The sequence below is a fragment of the Lepidothrix coronata genome, unplaced genomic scaffold (assembly GCF_001604755.1).
Source record: "Lepidothrix coronata isolate B3197 unplaced genomic scaffold, Lepidothrix_coronata-1.0 Scaffold99, whole genome shotgun sequence".
Lineage (NCBI taxonomy): Eukaryota > Metazoa > Chordata > Aves > Passeriformes > Pipridae > Lepidothrix > Lepidothrix coronata.
Window position 1 is genome coordinate 2421717 of NW_016690279.1, and position 16969 is coordinate 2438685.

The 16969-nt window shown below is 42.6% G+C and overlaps 1 protein-coding gene across 2 annotated transcripts in view; it reads right to left on the reverse strand.

Annotated features, from left to right (window-relative positions):
* STK4 (serine/threonine kinase 4) overlaps window positions 1-16969 on the reverse strand; it is a 46148-nt gene that overhangs the window by 13067 nt on the left and 16112 nt on the right. For both annotated transcript variants that reach the window (XM_017822812.1, XM_017822813.1), the window contains exon 10: window positions 8914-9071. In XM_017822812.1, the coding sequence (XP_017678301.1) occupies window positions 8914-9071 (158 nt within the window). The remainder of the gene's footprint in view (window positions 1-8913; window positions 9072-16969) is intronic.

Here is a 16969-nt window from a genome sequence, read left to right on the forward strand (position 1 = left end):
CATCCAACCTGGCCTTGGACACTTCCAGGGATGGGGCAGCCACAGCTTCTCTGGGCAACCTGGGCCAGGGCCTCCCCCCCCCCTCACAGGGAAGAATTTCTTCCTAATATCTAATCTAAACCTGCTCTCTTTCAGTTTAAAGCCATTATCTCTTGTCCTATCACTCCACACCCTTGCAAAAAGTCCCTCTCCAGTTCTCTCCAGCTAAGGCAAACCTCTCAGGATACCCAGGCCACTGGAAGCAGCCACAGCCAACTGCAAATTCCATTGCCTTCTCTGTACCAGCAAAACCTCAAAGAAGCCTCACCCATGATGAAGCTCCCCCCTGCAGTCTCCTGGTGAGGTCAGCAGGCAGATTCCCAGGGATTCCATGCACCAATTACACTGACAGTGAGCAACACCTGGATGTTTCCGCAGGATTTACAGGAACAGAAGAAGGGGCACAAAGGCAAACGCAGCAGGTCCAGCAGTCAGAGCTGAGATAACTTTGCTCCTTCCACAGTGCATCATTTCAGGCACTTGTCCAGATGAGACCCTGCCCATTGGAAAGTATTCACAGGGCCTGATGGAGACTTTATCCCCAGGCTCTTCATTTATGGTCCAGAGGCTCCACCTCCCACGAGGCAACCCAGAGCAGCTGTAATGGGCTCCTCAAGCAAAGAGTCTCCAAAAGGAGCCTTTTCTGCTACAGATGAGAAAAACCTGGACAAGCTTGTCTTTTTAAGCTACATTACCCTTTAAAACATTTGTACTGACAGATGAGTTGGAAGAAGATTTTAGAAGCATTTCAAATAGACCTCATTTGAGCAGGAGTGTTCTTTCTTTAAGGGAGACGCTGTGCCAAGAACACATCCAGCCTTGAAAACAGATCTCAAGGCATAACAAGGCTCCAACAGGTTTTCTAAAGAATACAGTATGCTCAGAGATAATTTTTCCAGCATCACATCCTCAATTATTAATTCCTCTTCCCTTTCTCCCAAAGCAGAAATGCACATTGCAGCCTGACTGTAAACATACAGCCAAATCCAATGATCACAGACTGTGGATGAAGTTCTGTTAGTTACTTAGTTCATCCACAAAACTTTCAGTCAATGTCTCAGCTGATTAAATGCTACAGCAGGAAAGGGGCCTCAGAGATAGTCCAGGATGTTGAGTTTACAAGTCTGAACACTCTGATACAAAGTCGATTTCAGGTTACATTATTCCAGTCTCTATTAAGGGCTATGACCTAAACAATTCGACACAAACAGCAGCAACTCATTTTACTTCCCACTCACTGCAAGTTTCATCTAAAAGCCTCATGTCACAGAAGGCCTGCTATATACAAAAATATAGCAAAAACCGAAAATTTGACAGCGAGTTGTGGCAGAAAGTGCTTTGCAATCAATGTCAGTTTGCACCGAAGTGAAAGCAGGTGGTGAGCAATGACCCTGTTACCAAATGGAAGAGAGCAGGAATCTATTCTCTTCCCCAGCAGATACAAGAGTCACGTCACTGAACTACCTTTTTCAATTTTAAATATTGCTAACAAATTTTAAAACCAAGTGTGGTATCTTCTGGGGGGGTTTTTTTGTTGGTTTGTTTTTATAAAGGAAATTTGGAAAGGTTTATAAAACCTACATACACAGAGTTTGCTGTAAACCACGCTGGTGATTTGAGGCAGCCACGAATCCAATGAGGTTTGCAGTGAGGTTCACAGTGCTTTCCTCATGCAAATGTCACAGAAGATTAACAAACAATAAAAGAGAGAGGCAAGCTGTTCCTGGGCTTATTTTTAAAATGACTGTGTGTTTGACTTTAAGGTGACAAAATGAACCATTTGTCCTTAATAAAGATGTCGTAAGTTAAAAGTATTTGCTGGGAAGAACATACTAAATATGCTGAAAAGGTAATGCTTAAAAGAGACACAAACAATTAACAGAGCTTTAAAAATTCTTGACAGATGGCTGAAGGAAAAAAAAGGAAATCCATTCAAGGGGCATCAGTGCTATGAATCAAGACAGGTGACATTTAAAACCAATGAATAAAACATCACAAAAACCTGCCTCTTTTTATAAATCATACTTCACAGTGGAATTACATCCAGATATTATACTTCAAGATCTTCCTCCATAAGCAGGAGACACCATGGGGGTACAATTCAGCTTTGGAAGTTAATACTTGTCTATCCTGGACTGCCTTCTGCTGTCAGAAAAATGGTCTTATTTGAGTCTGTTTCTCTCCCTCCCATAAAAAGAAAGTTATAGCCTTAATGCTCTCCCACAGAAAGAAACCTTTATTTTAGATTCAGCACAGCAGAAACAAGTTTACTTGCTTCCCACTTAGGAATGTGCCCTACTTCCATAGGGCCTAGACAGGGATATCCATCAGCCACCCCAGATCTGGCTTCATCTCTCAAACTGATGAATGCCCCAGCAAATAAGTTCACTTTACGTTCAAAGTAAGACTATTGGAAGAAATCAGTGCCTGAGAAGTAATTTTTATTCCAGCCACCACTGGGAAAAAGGAGAGTTCATGATAGATGAAGGGCAGAAACATTTGGACAGAAAACTCCCTGAAGATTCACTCAAAGTGTTTGTTTTAGTCTTAGAAAAACGTTATTGAGAAAAGCTCTACTTTAACCAAACTTCTTTTCCTTCTGTGCAAAACTATACATATTCAAATGAATTTCTGGAACAATCAATCTTTATTCATCACACAAGGGTCAGAGAAACTTGCTCTCTTTGAAAATAATAATTCAGTAGAAGTCTCACGATTATCTGATTTTCAATAATGCCATTTAAATGACCTACAAATGTGCACACTCTAATAAAGCTTTTTTTGCTCCTATGCAAGCAGAAAGACTTTCTGGAGTCTTAGTAACCAGCTCGGATTATTCATTTGAGTAATTTGGATGGGAGAAAGGAGTAACAGAAAGATTAGTGTGGAGGGGCCTGCATCTGACACCTTTACCAAGCTGCTTAAAAGAGAGAAGTTAAAAGAAGGATCACAGCAGAGTCAGGAAACACTGTAAAATGATAAACTATAAAAAGTCACACACCAGCAGCTCACCCATATAATGCAAGTACTTCTAGCATCTGCCTCATCCCTGTATCCTCAGCATGCCTTCTTCCTACTGCTAGCAAAGACCCAAAGACCAATTCCAACAAAATGAGAGCCAATTATTCAGTCTGCCATCATTTTCAAAGCCAGCAACTGCACAGAAAATACTCTCAAGTTTTTAATCGATTGAACTTTTAGAAGGACAAAAGGTAGTAAAGCTATAAAGCATCAATATTAGATTGCTAATAAATGCTATCCAAATGGATGTTCAAAGAAACCAAAGACATTGAATGTTCCAGGTACTGGCAGACAACAAGCTGTTCACAAGATAAATGACACCCTCACAGACAGAATACAATAAATTAGAGACTCTGGTCATTGTAAAGCAGAATGTGTTTACTGTTATTGATAAGCAATAAATCACCTGCCCTCTAACAGTTCCTCCCTATAAGTAACTTCCAGTGAAAGAAACAGATGGTTCCAGTATGCAGCCATTCTTCAGCACAGCCCTGAGCAGGGAGAAGGAATGTGCTGTGCTGATGATGCCCATTTTTAACTGCAGTTGTTCTGGAGTGGTGTTGGGGGGAGCAGTGGGGTGAGGAGAGAGACAGAACACTGAGCACCTGAGCTCCAGCTGCCACTGCTGCTGGTCCAGGCCAATGGGAATCATCACTGCACATCCCTGCTTTGGGCTCCAGCCCACAGGATCCATCCTGGCTGGATCCTTCCTGCCTGGGCCACACCTGACATGCCAGGCAGACTCGGACCTGCAGGCACTGTCAGGCTGATCTACCTCCAGAGTCAAAAATACAGCACAATCCTAATACAGCTTTGACATCCTAACGCCTCGCTCTGATAGAATTCAGCTTTTACAAACACTTTCAATCTCTTGCTATCTCACCAATACCTAATTTGTGCAACTAGAAGGACTCACATTCAAGGTTTCACCACAAACAGCCTGTTGTCCAACTGAACAAGCTGAAGACACCGTTAGACCAACACAGTTTCCTTCCTTGTAAGAAAACAAAACCAGAGACCACAACAGCAAGTGGTCTGCAGATGCCTCTGAAACAAAGAGGTCTCATTTCAAAACTAGTCAGTTTTAAGGAGCACATTCCCTGGAGAAGTCAGGTACTGACAGTAAGTTGTGGCCCGAGCACTTTGGAAGCAACAGGCCAGACTATTGGTTACTGGAAGGAGATCTGTAGCTGGGGCAAGAGCTGGGTTTGATCCCACAACTCCTGCAACTCAGCAAAGCCCCTTGTCTGCCGGGCAGATGGTGAGGTGGAGACCAGTGTACGTGGGGACTCACTGTGCAGCCCTGACAAAAGTGGCAGCTGGTCAGTACTTACATTATTCCCCCCAATTAGAGGCAATTAACACCTCCTGCTAATCCTTCCTTTGCCCTGGAAAAATTTCAGAAGCCACAGTTATATTGTTTGCAGGACAGTCTTCCCCAGCAGTAGAGAAACAGATGACACTGAGCAGTGAAAAGTGATAAAGTCTGTTTTGGAACCAAGGGAAATCACAGCAATCTTTCCTGTCCAAAGAAATTCCCACCAGCAGCCAAAGAGACACTGCTCAAAAGGAGCTAAAATGATGGGCTGGTGCAGGGAATGGCACTCACAGCATGGAAGCACGAGAGCTGGCACACAGGTTCACTCCCAGCAGACTGCAGCGTGGTGAAGCTGTGAACAAAGGCCAGGGCAGCAGCCACCTTCCACAGCCCTCCCACAGACACCTGAGACACTGGCTGTGTCTGCTCCTTCCACTTCTGCAAACCTTGACACTCTCAAGGGCATATGTTAATTTTATTTTTGTAAGGAAACCAGTTCTGCTCCAAAGTTTTTTCTGCTGTGAAGGCAGATCCTCTTCATTAAGCCCAGGAGTGAGAAGGAAAGACCCGAATTACAGCTGTTGATAATTGCAGGAAAGGGAAAAGTCTGACTCACCAAGACCTCGCAGATGCAAGCAAATCAAGGTCTTCCCAAAGGAAGCAGCATGTTTCTTAGGAAAGAGGCATAAACCTCGTTTCTGAATGTCAGCCTCCTCCCAGCGCTGCAGCAGCAGGGTGGAGACTGCCAGTGCAGACAACAACTGCTGCTGGTGGCAGCTCTCTACCAAGATCCTGCAGGGGAATGGCACTGCCTTCCCTCCACAGCCCAGCTCCCACCTGCTGCTCTTCCAGGGAAGCACCAAGAGCAAGAGCAGCTCAGACACTGTAAAAGTGACTGTACCAACCCTGCTCTTGGCAGGCTGGCAGATACAGAGGTGCTGGAAGCAAAAAGGCCTTGGAGCAAATGGCCTCAACTTTATGTGTAAAGCCTGTGGAAAGATCTGATGTCCTGCCGTACCCTTGCTCTAGTCTCTGTTAAAAGTTCATGTCCTATTTGACTTCACATCCAAAACATTCCCCCAGGATACTTGATTAGCAAAGACTCACTGATACATAAAAAATTATGACTTAGAGTTACAGTAAAACCTCAGGTTAATACAGGTATTAAAAACGCAGCAGTTGCATCATGGTGGCAAAATTTGAGACTGACCGGGGCTCTACTGCCACTGATTTTCACCAGTGAAACCACAGTCATGAAATAAAACTGAAAAGGTTTCAGTGTTATCACAGCAGTCGCTGGCACCTGCTAATTTGTTAACAAAACAGACCTTCAGTAAAAGGATTAGTGTTGTAATACAAAACATTGGTGACTGGCTGATCCACAAATGTGTGCTACAATAGGTCTGGCAAGACTGAAGGCCTTTCAAGCAGGGCCAGAATAAAGAACAAGTGATCCCAGTTTAGCCACAAGTGGTATTAGAACACTGACCTGCTCAGAGCAGTTAAAAGGCTTTTAAAATAAGAATAAGTAAAGGGTTTGTTGTGTCTAAGGGCAGGAAACACTGCACAACTGATTTTCCCTTATGTTACAGTACTACTGAAAGATTAAAGTGAAAAAATGTAGGACATTGTCTAAACAAATCTTCTAGCATTATTAAGTCTGTGCAACAGCATGTGACTAATGTTCACTGGCAAAATTAAATTCAACTACAAAAATTCTGAAATCTGATTACGGCAATTAGGAATTCTCCATACAATGCAGCCTGCCCATTAACAGCCTACTCCCGCAGCAGTCTCCTGTTAAGAGTTTGTTATATTTTTCCTAAAAGCAAGCGTTTTTGCCCATAATTACTATTTCCCCCCACCCCATGTTAAATAAATCATAATGTTGTTGAAAACATTGTTTGCAATCAAGCAGGGCTTAAATCTTTAGAGATCCTTGTTCAAGCGTGAGTGGGGATAAACATTAACAGCATCAGGCATTGACTAATCAGTTAATAACAACTTCTACCTCAGAAATCCAAGGCTGGAAATACTCTGGGTTAATGCCATCTCTGACCACAACCAGGACACAGCCAGAGCATCACATCTGGGAGGAATGGAGTTCACCACCTCTGCAGTGGATGGGGTTGAGTCAATCTAACCCTCATCCAACGTGACACTGCCATTGTGATATAAATAGTGTCTTATTTGCCTGCTTCAGAGGAACAACGTTAGTCAAGAAAAGGTCAAATGGTTTTGCCACAGGGAAAAAGAGAAAAAAATCTTTTGTAATTTAATATTGCCCCCTCCCTTTTGTTTTTTTTTTTGGAGGACAGGAGACTCCAGGTGCTACTCACGTAGGAGAGAAAGGAATACAGAAGAGAAGGCATATTTATCTAGTCTCCAGTAGCACAAAGCAACAATATTTCAATCATTTCTTAAGGCCCAGAGGAACTAGTATTTACCCAGCATCTCACTGATCTCATCTCTACTTGGAAACCTGCAAACTCTATAAAAAAAGGCTGCTCAAACCTGCCTATTTTGACAATGCAGAAGTAAGTTACAGCTGCAGGCAGATCTAGGACAGATTTACTGGATACACCCAGTGAATGCATCTTTTTCTTATTCCACAATGCTCACTGCATTGATGATTTCAATTAATAAATCATTAATAAACATGACTTTTACCCCAAATTGATCAATTTTTGGGCAAATGGTAAAAAATACACAATTTCAAGTCTTTAAATACATTACACAACGTGAGCTTGCTGCTACAAACCCTCAGATAAGGGCTATATGAACGCCCACCTTATTTATCAAGGCTGCTTTCAAGTAATTTTCTTATCCTACAGAAAATAAAGTAGCTCTGTTCCAAAATTTACATGCAAGGCAGGTTGGTATATTCATATGCAATTGAACTAGAGAAACACATACAGCTGGGAAGTGAGATTTCTACAAATTATTACAGGAAGGTGACCCAAAGGCCGATTTATTGCTCACTTTTATTGCTTCCAGCACACTGCTAATCTGTGCACATGGCAATACTGCAGCACTAATGGAAATCAGTAAGCAGGGTTACGTGTGTCAAATAACTGCTTTGCATGTTCTAAAAATATTTGTAGGTCCCGTTTGCTGGAGTGGCACCGACCTTCCCTCGTGTTATCCGTGCTCCCTGGGCGTGCCCTGCACCCACAGCTCCCAGGGAGCACAGTGGAACACATGGAATACACTGCTAAACTTGTTATCAACCGAATTAGAAAGTAAAATAATTACAGCAAGTTTCCCCTTGGGCCACCTTCTGCAGACAACAAAAGACCTCTGAGATACTCCAAACCAGCCCACCTTTCCTGGGAAATGCCACACACCGAAAAAACAATTATTTATCATTGGATTAGGGTGCAGCACGCAAGGTGAATGAGATACATGAAGTGTCTGACTCGACTGGAACCGTGTGTTTGGCCCAGACCCTGCGACACACAGGCAGCTTGAGGGTTGTATTTGCAAAACATCTTTATGCAGTGACTTTAAGCTTTCAGGCTGAACACAGCACAGTGCAAAGGAGAGAGAACACAGGAGGTCCCCCCAGCCATCCTCTGCAGCCTGAGTGAGAAAACAGGAGAAGCAGCAGCACAGACAACAAAATACACATAACAGCAGTAAGTCTCCTACAACATGCACAGAGATGATGAAAAGCTCCAGAGATTATTCTGGCCTTGAAGAGAAGCATCTCCTCGAGTCGTGACTGGCAGAGGGATTTTGCTTTGCACGCTCTGTGAAGGTGGAGTGAACATCACCAGCTCCTGACAGCGTGACAACCTGAGCCACAGGCAGCACGACGAGGCAGCACAAGGGCACTGAGAGCAACAAGTGCTGGCAGTGAGGGATCACTGTGCGAAAATGCAGCGTTCAGCTGGGCACGCTGCTGCTGGCATGGGGAACTCAGACCAGAGATTTTCCATCCCCACAAAAAAAAAAAATAAAAATATTAAATCAAATTTATGAATAATGGCTCTTTCTTTGGACTTCTGAAAAGTTCACGAAAATTCTGAGCGTGTGAATCGTAGGCAGGGAGGCTGAAAATTAAGGATTTGAAAGAGTAATTAAAGACGAGCTTGATGTTTATCTATTAAAACAAAGCCCAGTGCCACAGCTTGAGAAAAACAAGGGAATTCAATGGTTCTAACACTGTTCTTTGTCAGGCATTACACACTGTGGGTTTGCATTTTCCAACTACCATCTGGATTTTTTTTTTTTTATTTTAAATGCATAACAGGGAAGTAAAGCAAGACAGCTTGTACCGTCACGTCCTCAGGCGTTTTTGTTCGTTTTGTTTGCTTTTAAACAAGGAAAGTATAGAGACAGTGACTGGTTATGATTACTGAGAAATACCTAAAGAAAACGAGTTTTTCAAAATGCCCCATCCAAATGCATTAGCCATTAGAATCTCCTCAAGTTTCCATTAGTCTGTCAAAACAAGAAATAATCTTATAGCAGCTCTGACTAAAATTCTTAAAGGATTGTCACACTGATTGAATTTCAAAGTATAGACTTACAAATTCGTAGTCTCCATCCTGTGGTACTTTCCAATCAGATGAATTTTTTGTCTGGCCAGACACATTCTTCCCGAAGCTATTGATTTGATTCTCCTTCTCCTTCTGCTCAAAATATTCAAGGAATGATGGTTTGGCTGGCTGCATGGTTTCATCCCTCCCTGGAAATATTAAACATAACAATAAAAGAGTTGTTTTGAAAAATATAGTTTTGCTTATACAGCCCTACATCACGCCCAAAAGTGATTTAATTTTTTTAGCACACACTAAATCACACAGTACTGCTAAAGTACTTGCTAAAATACTACTTTTCAGCAGCTTTTCAATCATAAAACTGACTGTACAGTGGGAAAACTGGAGAAGGGAAGCTTAAAGCCCAGCACACAAGAGATTACAATGCTGGAGGCCTTGGCCTCTAGACCTGCAATCCATCATCACAGCACACTGCCAGGTAACTCGACCTCACGCACTGAATGTTGAACTGAACTGCTGCCCACGAGACAGGCTGGGCTACTTCACCCCAGCCAGGTTCCATGCACTGCAAAAATAAGCCAAGTTCAAAAACTAAACAGCACTGTTTTACAAGCAGAAACTCACCTTTATATTTGTGAACAGAACAGGACAAAAATGAGGCTTTCCAAGACCACAAATACCTTATAAATACCACATAACTTGCCTTGGGTAGAAGTAGTCAAGTTCTACATTGTTTGTGTAGAAAGGCTTAATTAGCTGACAAAAGTTCTTTTTTTTTTTCTTTTTATAAATAGTAAGTTTTCAAGTTTGCTGCTCCAGTTTTCTTTTCATAAATTAATTCTTTTGAGTCCACTTTCCTAGTGGATTACTCAAGTAAGCCAGATATACAGATCAACCTCTCAATTCTAGGCTGTATTTAAGAAACTTGGGGTAATAAGAAACAAGTTAAGAGTACAAAGAGAGACAGAGGAGTCAAAATAACCCTGTAAACATGAATACTTTGATTTTTAAAAGCAGGTCTCATAAGCCTCCCAAGCACCATTCTCAAAGAGCTCGCCCATACTGACGGCAGAAGAAAGGATGTGGCCAAGAGCACATGGCTTTAGCACAACTGACATTGTTCTCATTTGCTTAAATTATCCTTTGCAATGAGCAGGAGTTAAAAAAAAAGGGAGAATGCTGCTGATCCATTAAGAGCTAATAAAACTACATTCTCACAGGGTGCACAGGTAGGTCGGGTAGTTGGTGGGATTAAGGATACGAGCACTTTATCCTTCTTCCTTTAGCCATTACACCATCCAATCCCCTGCTGATGTGATTCAAGAACCACTGCATACAAATAAATCTAGCAATCCATTCAGCAAACAGGTTTCCATCATTGCAGGTCACAAGTTCCCAGAGCAAAGCAGCTCCCCAGGGCTGTGTGGAGAGAGCAGAGGTGGCTCCCCACAGGAGGCGGCTCCAGCTGTGGGGTGGCAGCAGCAGAACAGGGAAGGATGGAAATACTGATTTCTAGCGCAGACAGCAAAAAAAACCAACGCAGGAAGAAAACATGACATTTAACTTCACAGCAAGTCAAGATCAAAAGGCTTTCAGTATCTCCAAAGGAAGATTTCTTCACTAGTGCAACCAGTCCAGTTTGAGATGCTGCACAGACTCCTCTCACTTAAACTGGCCAGTCCTGTGACTTACAGCACTGCTAATAGCTTGTGAAGAGTCCCAATCCAAAGGAAGAAGCTGTCTTGCACAGCAAACATGCTGTAACAGGGCTGCAACACAAGGCCATGACAGCTGCAAACACAGCTAAAGGCTGCTCACAGCTTAATGCCACTGCACTGCTCTTGATAAAATGCTTCAGCAGAACCTGTGAGCATCATGGAAGCAAGCACTGAAAGCCAGTAAATGGTTTTGTTCTGATAAGACAAGGTTCTCTAGACACTGCAATAGGTTACTCATACCCGAAACATATGTTTTAGGTGATGCAGAAACCACCATTTTCAGAAAGCAGGATCAGGACTAGAGTTAACAGAAAATAGCATCAGAATAGCCTAATTCTGGACTGTGGAAATAAGTTCACTGCTGAATGCCATACACTTGAAATAAATACAATCTGTCAGGCAGGCAATCAAACAAATTTTAGAGCTTCAGACAGACACACAGGGGATGTTCTGTGATGGGTTGGTCTGTGTAATGCTCTCTCCTACAAGAGTCTGTACAGAAGGCAGGCTGTCACAAGGCAGTCCTCTCTAAGGATACTCAGCAGTGCTTTCTTCTTGAAAAAATATTAGCTGCTCTGGAAACCCATTAAGATTTAATCCCTGAACATTATTCTTGCACACAAAATTGCCACCCAGCGATCCAGAACTTCCCTTGCAGATTCTGTCTGATCCTCAGACAAGCAGATGAATTCCTTGGTCAGCTACGAGATACTTTAGGAAATTATTTGTCTATAGACACGTTAAATACAGAACAAATTTCTGCAAAGTATGAGAAATCCTGGCAGGATATTTGGGTTGTGATACTGAGAGAAGTGTGGTTCTACACAGCCTGAAATGTCATAATGCATTTTGAAAAAGCCCTGCATGGCTCTGCTCTCCAGGGTCAGCTAAAAGCTCAAGCGTGAACTGAAGTGCTGATACTTTTGCACCTCGACAAGTGGAGCAAAGACAAATTATTCCACCCCTGGCAGCAGTTCCCCTTTTCTAAACAACAAACCCAAAAAACTCATCGCAGAGAATTAGATCAAGAAGGACACCTTCAGACCAGCAGCGTGAAGGTCAGGCAGGGAACACGCCTGCGAAGTGGAGAACAGATCTGCTGTTGGGAATAATTACTGTAATACAATCACAATCCAATTACTGCTGAGTGATAAAACATTTATTTAGAATGAAGTAAACACACCCCTTGTGCTCTGCTGCAGCTCAGCCTGTTTGAAGCAGGAGGTAAGTTATTATGGACAATCTCGGCAATGTTTAACACCAACTAATTTTGTAGAAATACAGGAATTCATAACTAGCCAAGCTAATCTATACACAGCTCACTGACAGCCAGTCTGGGTCTCGGTAACTCAGACTTCCTAGGGGGAAAAATGAAAATCTAAATGACTGTACTCTCTGTTTTGAAAACTATTGTTTGCAGCACAGGAGGCTTTGAAAGCAAATGTTTCACTCTAGTGATATCGGTTTATTCAGTTCGTTCTTTTTATTTTCTTAAAGACTGTTCACTCAAAAGAGAGCTTGATTCGGAGGGCCAGTTAAAACAATTGTGCTCATTTCCCCACATCTTGTGTTTTAACAAGAACTGCAATATTTGCAATAAATGCAATATTTGCATTTGGCCTCGTTGAACTTCTTGAGATTTGCGCAGTCCCACCTCGCCAGCCTGTCAAGGACCCTCTGTGTGGCATCCCTCCCCTCCAGAGTGTCAACTGCACCACTCAACTTGGTGCTGTCAGTGATAAATGGAATAGGGAAAATTACGTACCTACAGAAGCTTTTCCTCCTGCCCTTGATGTCCCTGGCCATACTTATTTCTATCAGGGTTTTAGCTTTTCTAACCTGATCCCTGTCTGTTTAGACAATCTCTCTCTATTTCTCCCGGGCTACCTGTAATTGCTTCTACCCTCTTTGTTGGGATGCACTGCTCCTGAGCTTGGAAGATGTAATCCTTGGATATTAACCAGCTTTCTGGGGCCCCCTTTCCCTCCAGGACTTTATCCCATGGAACACTACCAAGCTGATCCCTAAAGAGGCCAAAATCTGCCCTCCTGAAGTGCGAGGCAATGAGTTTGCTGCGTGACCTCCTCGCTCTCCCCAAGGAAAGGATGAGAGGAACGGTGTGAACTGCAGCAAGGAAAACTTGGCAGAACACAGGGGAGAAAGTTTCACAACAGGGATGGTTGTGCAACAGAGTGGGGCTGGAGGGACTGTGCAAGGCCTTGAGCAACCAGAGCTGACACTGCACTTGCCCCAGCCATCACAGTGGGGTCAGACCGATGATCTCCAGAGGTCCCTGCCCAGACCAGCGCCTCTGAGACTCATGCTCTGCACACCCACTGTCAGACACCACTACCCCTGCAGTCACCTTAGGCCCTGCAAACACAAACAACATTTAGCCACCAATTTCAGAAGGTTTTGTCACCAATTTGAGTACATTTCTATGCATCAACATGTAACACTGCGCCTTAGTGACGCTTTGTTTTCTTGTCTTAAGTGATATAAAAGAGACTGCTAACTTACAAAAAATGGGAAAGGAAAGATAATATAAAAGGAGAAATAGGTGGAATAGAAATAGAGATCTAAGATATCTGAAATTGTAGTTGCTGCTCTGATCTCAGTAGGGGTGCATATGCAGTAAGACCAACAGAAACGTTCCCGGAGACAGAAAGACATTACACCAAATCAATTATCATCCCAGCACGACTGAAATTCTTTTTGTCAATCTTAGCACTTAACAGCAGTGTCATCTTTCCAAAGATGATCTGCTATTAATTCAACACAAGAGTCACTCCGCTATATCTTTAAAATTTTGGTAACAGGCAGCTGAAGACAAAAATCGATCACTGCTATTTGCAGAAGCAGATGCTGCTGAAAGATGACACCGCACCAAACGAGTCTGTGCCAAAAGGCATTTAACTTCCTAATTTTATAGGGTTAGACTAAAATATGAACATCTGACACAAAGTGAGATCACAACTGTGGCAGAGAAGAGCCTTTTATGAGAAGGTCACCCCGCGGTGACAAGAAAGGCTTCACTGTGCATCTATTTTGGAATCTAAAGAGTTGCTTATAAGGATGAGCCACGAGAGCTCCCTGGAGCCATTAACGGCCTATCATTTAGATATGCAGTCATCTTTTAGGAGCTATATTAATTACACAAATGGAACACCACAGCTCTGTTGGGGCTGGTCCAGCTGACTGCAGAATTGCAGGTTCAGGGTAGCTGTGCAGAGCCACAGGCACTGGGAGGGACTCTGAGAGCTCAGCCCGTCCTGTGAAGAACAGAAGCCCTCCATGGAAAACTCACAAGTGCTGCCTGGTATAAAGTCATGTTTAGAAAGTATAAAAACATCAGTATCATTGTGACAACAGCAAAAGGTGTGAAACTAGTGGGTCCAAAGAATGCCATAAGTTGTGCACAACAAATAAAGATTCTGATTATTGAAGGAATATCATGCCAGGCTTATTATGATTTCACTACCAGTGTTACCCTTCAGCACTGGAAAGCAAAGCCCAACTGCTCGTGGTACTGTGCAAGCTGAGACAGTCCTTACCCAAAGCACAAATAGCCCAGACAAGCCCAAAGACAACTGACAGGTACAGGCAGGGCTCTGCAAGGAGCCACTGAGGTGACATCAGCAACAGCCAGTACTGGATCCTCTCCCCTGCCAGGCTACAGCGAGGGCAGCTGGTAAGGAAAAACTTGAACAACAGTCTGCTCCTTTCCAAAAAATGTGACCTTTCTGAATAGTTGAGGGAATGGAAGAGGTCAGTTTTAGTGGTTGACTGCAGCATACAGACCTCACATCAAGCAAAAGATGACAAAGAAGGTGTGGAGAGCCTCCAAGCCATTTGCCTTTCCATATGATGCTGCAGGGAAAGCACAGTGATAAAGAAGAAACAGCCCAGTCAATCAAACCAGCAAGACATTTACTTTTTATTCCCAGCAGTAAAGAATATCCATGAAACCAGATCATTCACTATCATCTAGTCCCAGAAATCAAAGGACTCATTTCGTTGATTCTGTCAAATTAGCTCTCACAATTGAAAATTTTCAGAAGCTTATGAGCTTCAAAAGACGCCTTCAGAAAAAAAGTGGGATTTACAAAGTCCTTCTATCTCTCTGAACAGGCTTGCTGAGTAATGAAACTAAAATTCCTGCTTTTCTCTAAAATTATTCTTCTTCTCTACTCAAACTTGACATCAGAAGAATCCTTGTTTTATTATTCTTTCCCCTCGAAAGGGATTGCAATGATCTACCTAGGGTGAATATTCTAGAGTCACAAAGCTTGCCATGAGAGAGTAAGATAACCTCAGGAGCATATTTTGTGTGCTCTTTAGTCAGTTTATACAGTTAATACTTAAATACCTATTCTTGAAGCCAGAATGATAAGATTTCTTCCCTATATCACAAAAACTCCCAGCTGGAGTTATAGCTAGGAACAGTCAGGAGATCATGCTACAAATTAATTTACAAAGATAATGTGAATCAATAACAATGAAGTGAGCAATTACTACATTAGCAATATCAAAATAAACCGTGATTTGTCAAAGATTTCAGAGCAATTTTTAGAAAGACAACTGGCCTCGGCTCTGGGGAATATTTGTGTGGAAGACAACCTGGTGTCAGGAGCAACGAAACAAAAAATTTTTAAGTTGACTCGTGCTCAGGAAGTTGCACCCTGTGAGCAGGAGCTCAAAGCAGCTCTGCAGAGATGAGGGAAGAGCACTCTGAAGGAAGCAGAGCCATCACTGCCTTTATTCACACACACTGACAGAAAGGATCCCCTGGGACAAGCAGCACTGTCTTCTGCTATTGTATACGAGATTATACAGTCCCTTTCACAGAGGGATCAAGATCTATTGTGGAGCAATTGGTTTGCTTTGTCCTTGCTGTTGACAGCCCTGCTGCTCTCCCCGAGTTATAAACCCTCTCATTTCCACTCGGAAGTTCATGGGGAGCTGGTGGATATTCACTTGCTTTTAAGTAAGGTTCAGCTTTTCAGCATTCAACCCACCATCCCCTACACTGTTCACCTTCCCTCCTTGCCTCAAATTTATTTTTTTTCAAATATCCAGTGTCATCTTTCATTTTAGTGGTCTAAATAAGCACAGATCTTCCACTGACTTCTCACATAACAGCCTTAGTCCCCAGCAGTCTCAGTAAGCTGCTGTCTGCTTTAGATTCAATTATGTAACTAAGACTGAAAATACATATTTAGGAGGCACAAAACAGTGCCTGATGATTATGTGCAAGCAACACTTCATCAATATTAAATTTCAAATGGAATTGTGTGTTATTTGCTTTGGGCTATTTCTTAGAGATCACAGATGAACTTTAGCAGCTGGGCAGCATAATTTGTACAGCATGAACAGGACTGAGTCATTTTGAGCAGCAGAGCAGAGAGATGTCAAATTATTCAACCAGAGCAAAAAGTGCTCCATCATTAATAAGTTCACCCCATGGCAAGAGAAGCTGAGATTTCCTCACATTAAAAGCAGACCACATAACACTTCCTATCTCTTGAAGCTTATGAGGACAAGTCTCCCCATAATTATGGCTTATCTCAAACTAAATCAAATCAGAACGTTCCTGACAGGTTCTGCTATTAAGAAGAAACTCCTAAATGACCACCGAAAGCAACATCAGGTATCCTAAATCTCTTAACAAATAAGATATGAAAGTCATTAAGGAGAGGAGTACCAACACTCATCCAAAGCCAGTAGCATATAGTTGAGAACCCTTTCAGGAAAAGGGGAGGAAATCCTCACAGTAATGAAAGCTGTTTAAGACCAGGTTACCTCCTCTTGGATCTCTTTTACATAAAAACTGAGACACAATTATAAATACACAGCAGCTTTCCTCCTCCATCCCAAATGCTCAGTGGACACCTTATGTCTTTCACCTCACTAGTTTGAATTGTTAGCTCAGTCCAGCAACCTCAGTGTGTGACAGGCACTGAGATGTGAAGGTGCATCAATAAAGAAGTGAACATTACATATTCTGCAGTGTCTGCCTCAGGTTCTGATGAATCCTAATGTGAAACAAGCCCATCAACAGGGGTGCAGCCTGCAGGTCCAGCACCTGTGGGTAACAGCTCAGGCTCCCCAGACAGCACAGAACCAAGTGAGCACTTCCTAACTCCCTTTCTATTCATAATCCAGAAACTCATTTGCTTATCTAGAGAGAACAGAAAACAACATTGCAATGAACATTTCTTTTCCCCTGAAGCTTGAAAATCTGCTGGTAAAAACAAATTTGGTTTTGAACTCCTGCAGTGAAGGAATTTCAGATTTTACAGTTTTCCTTACTCCTGCTCAGGAGGTAAGCTTTCTCCAGGATTTATTTTGATCCAGTAGGGAGTGAG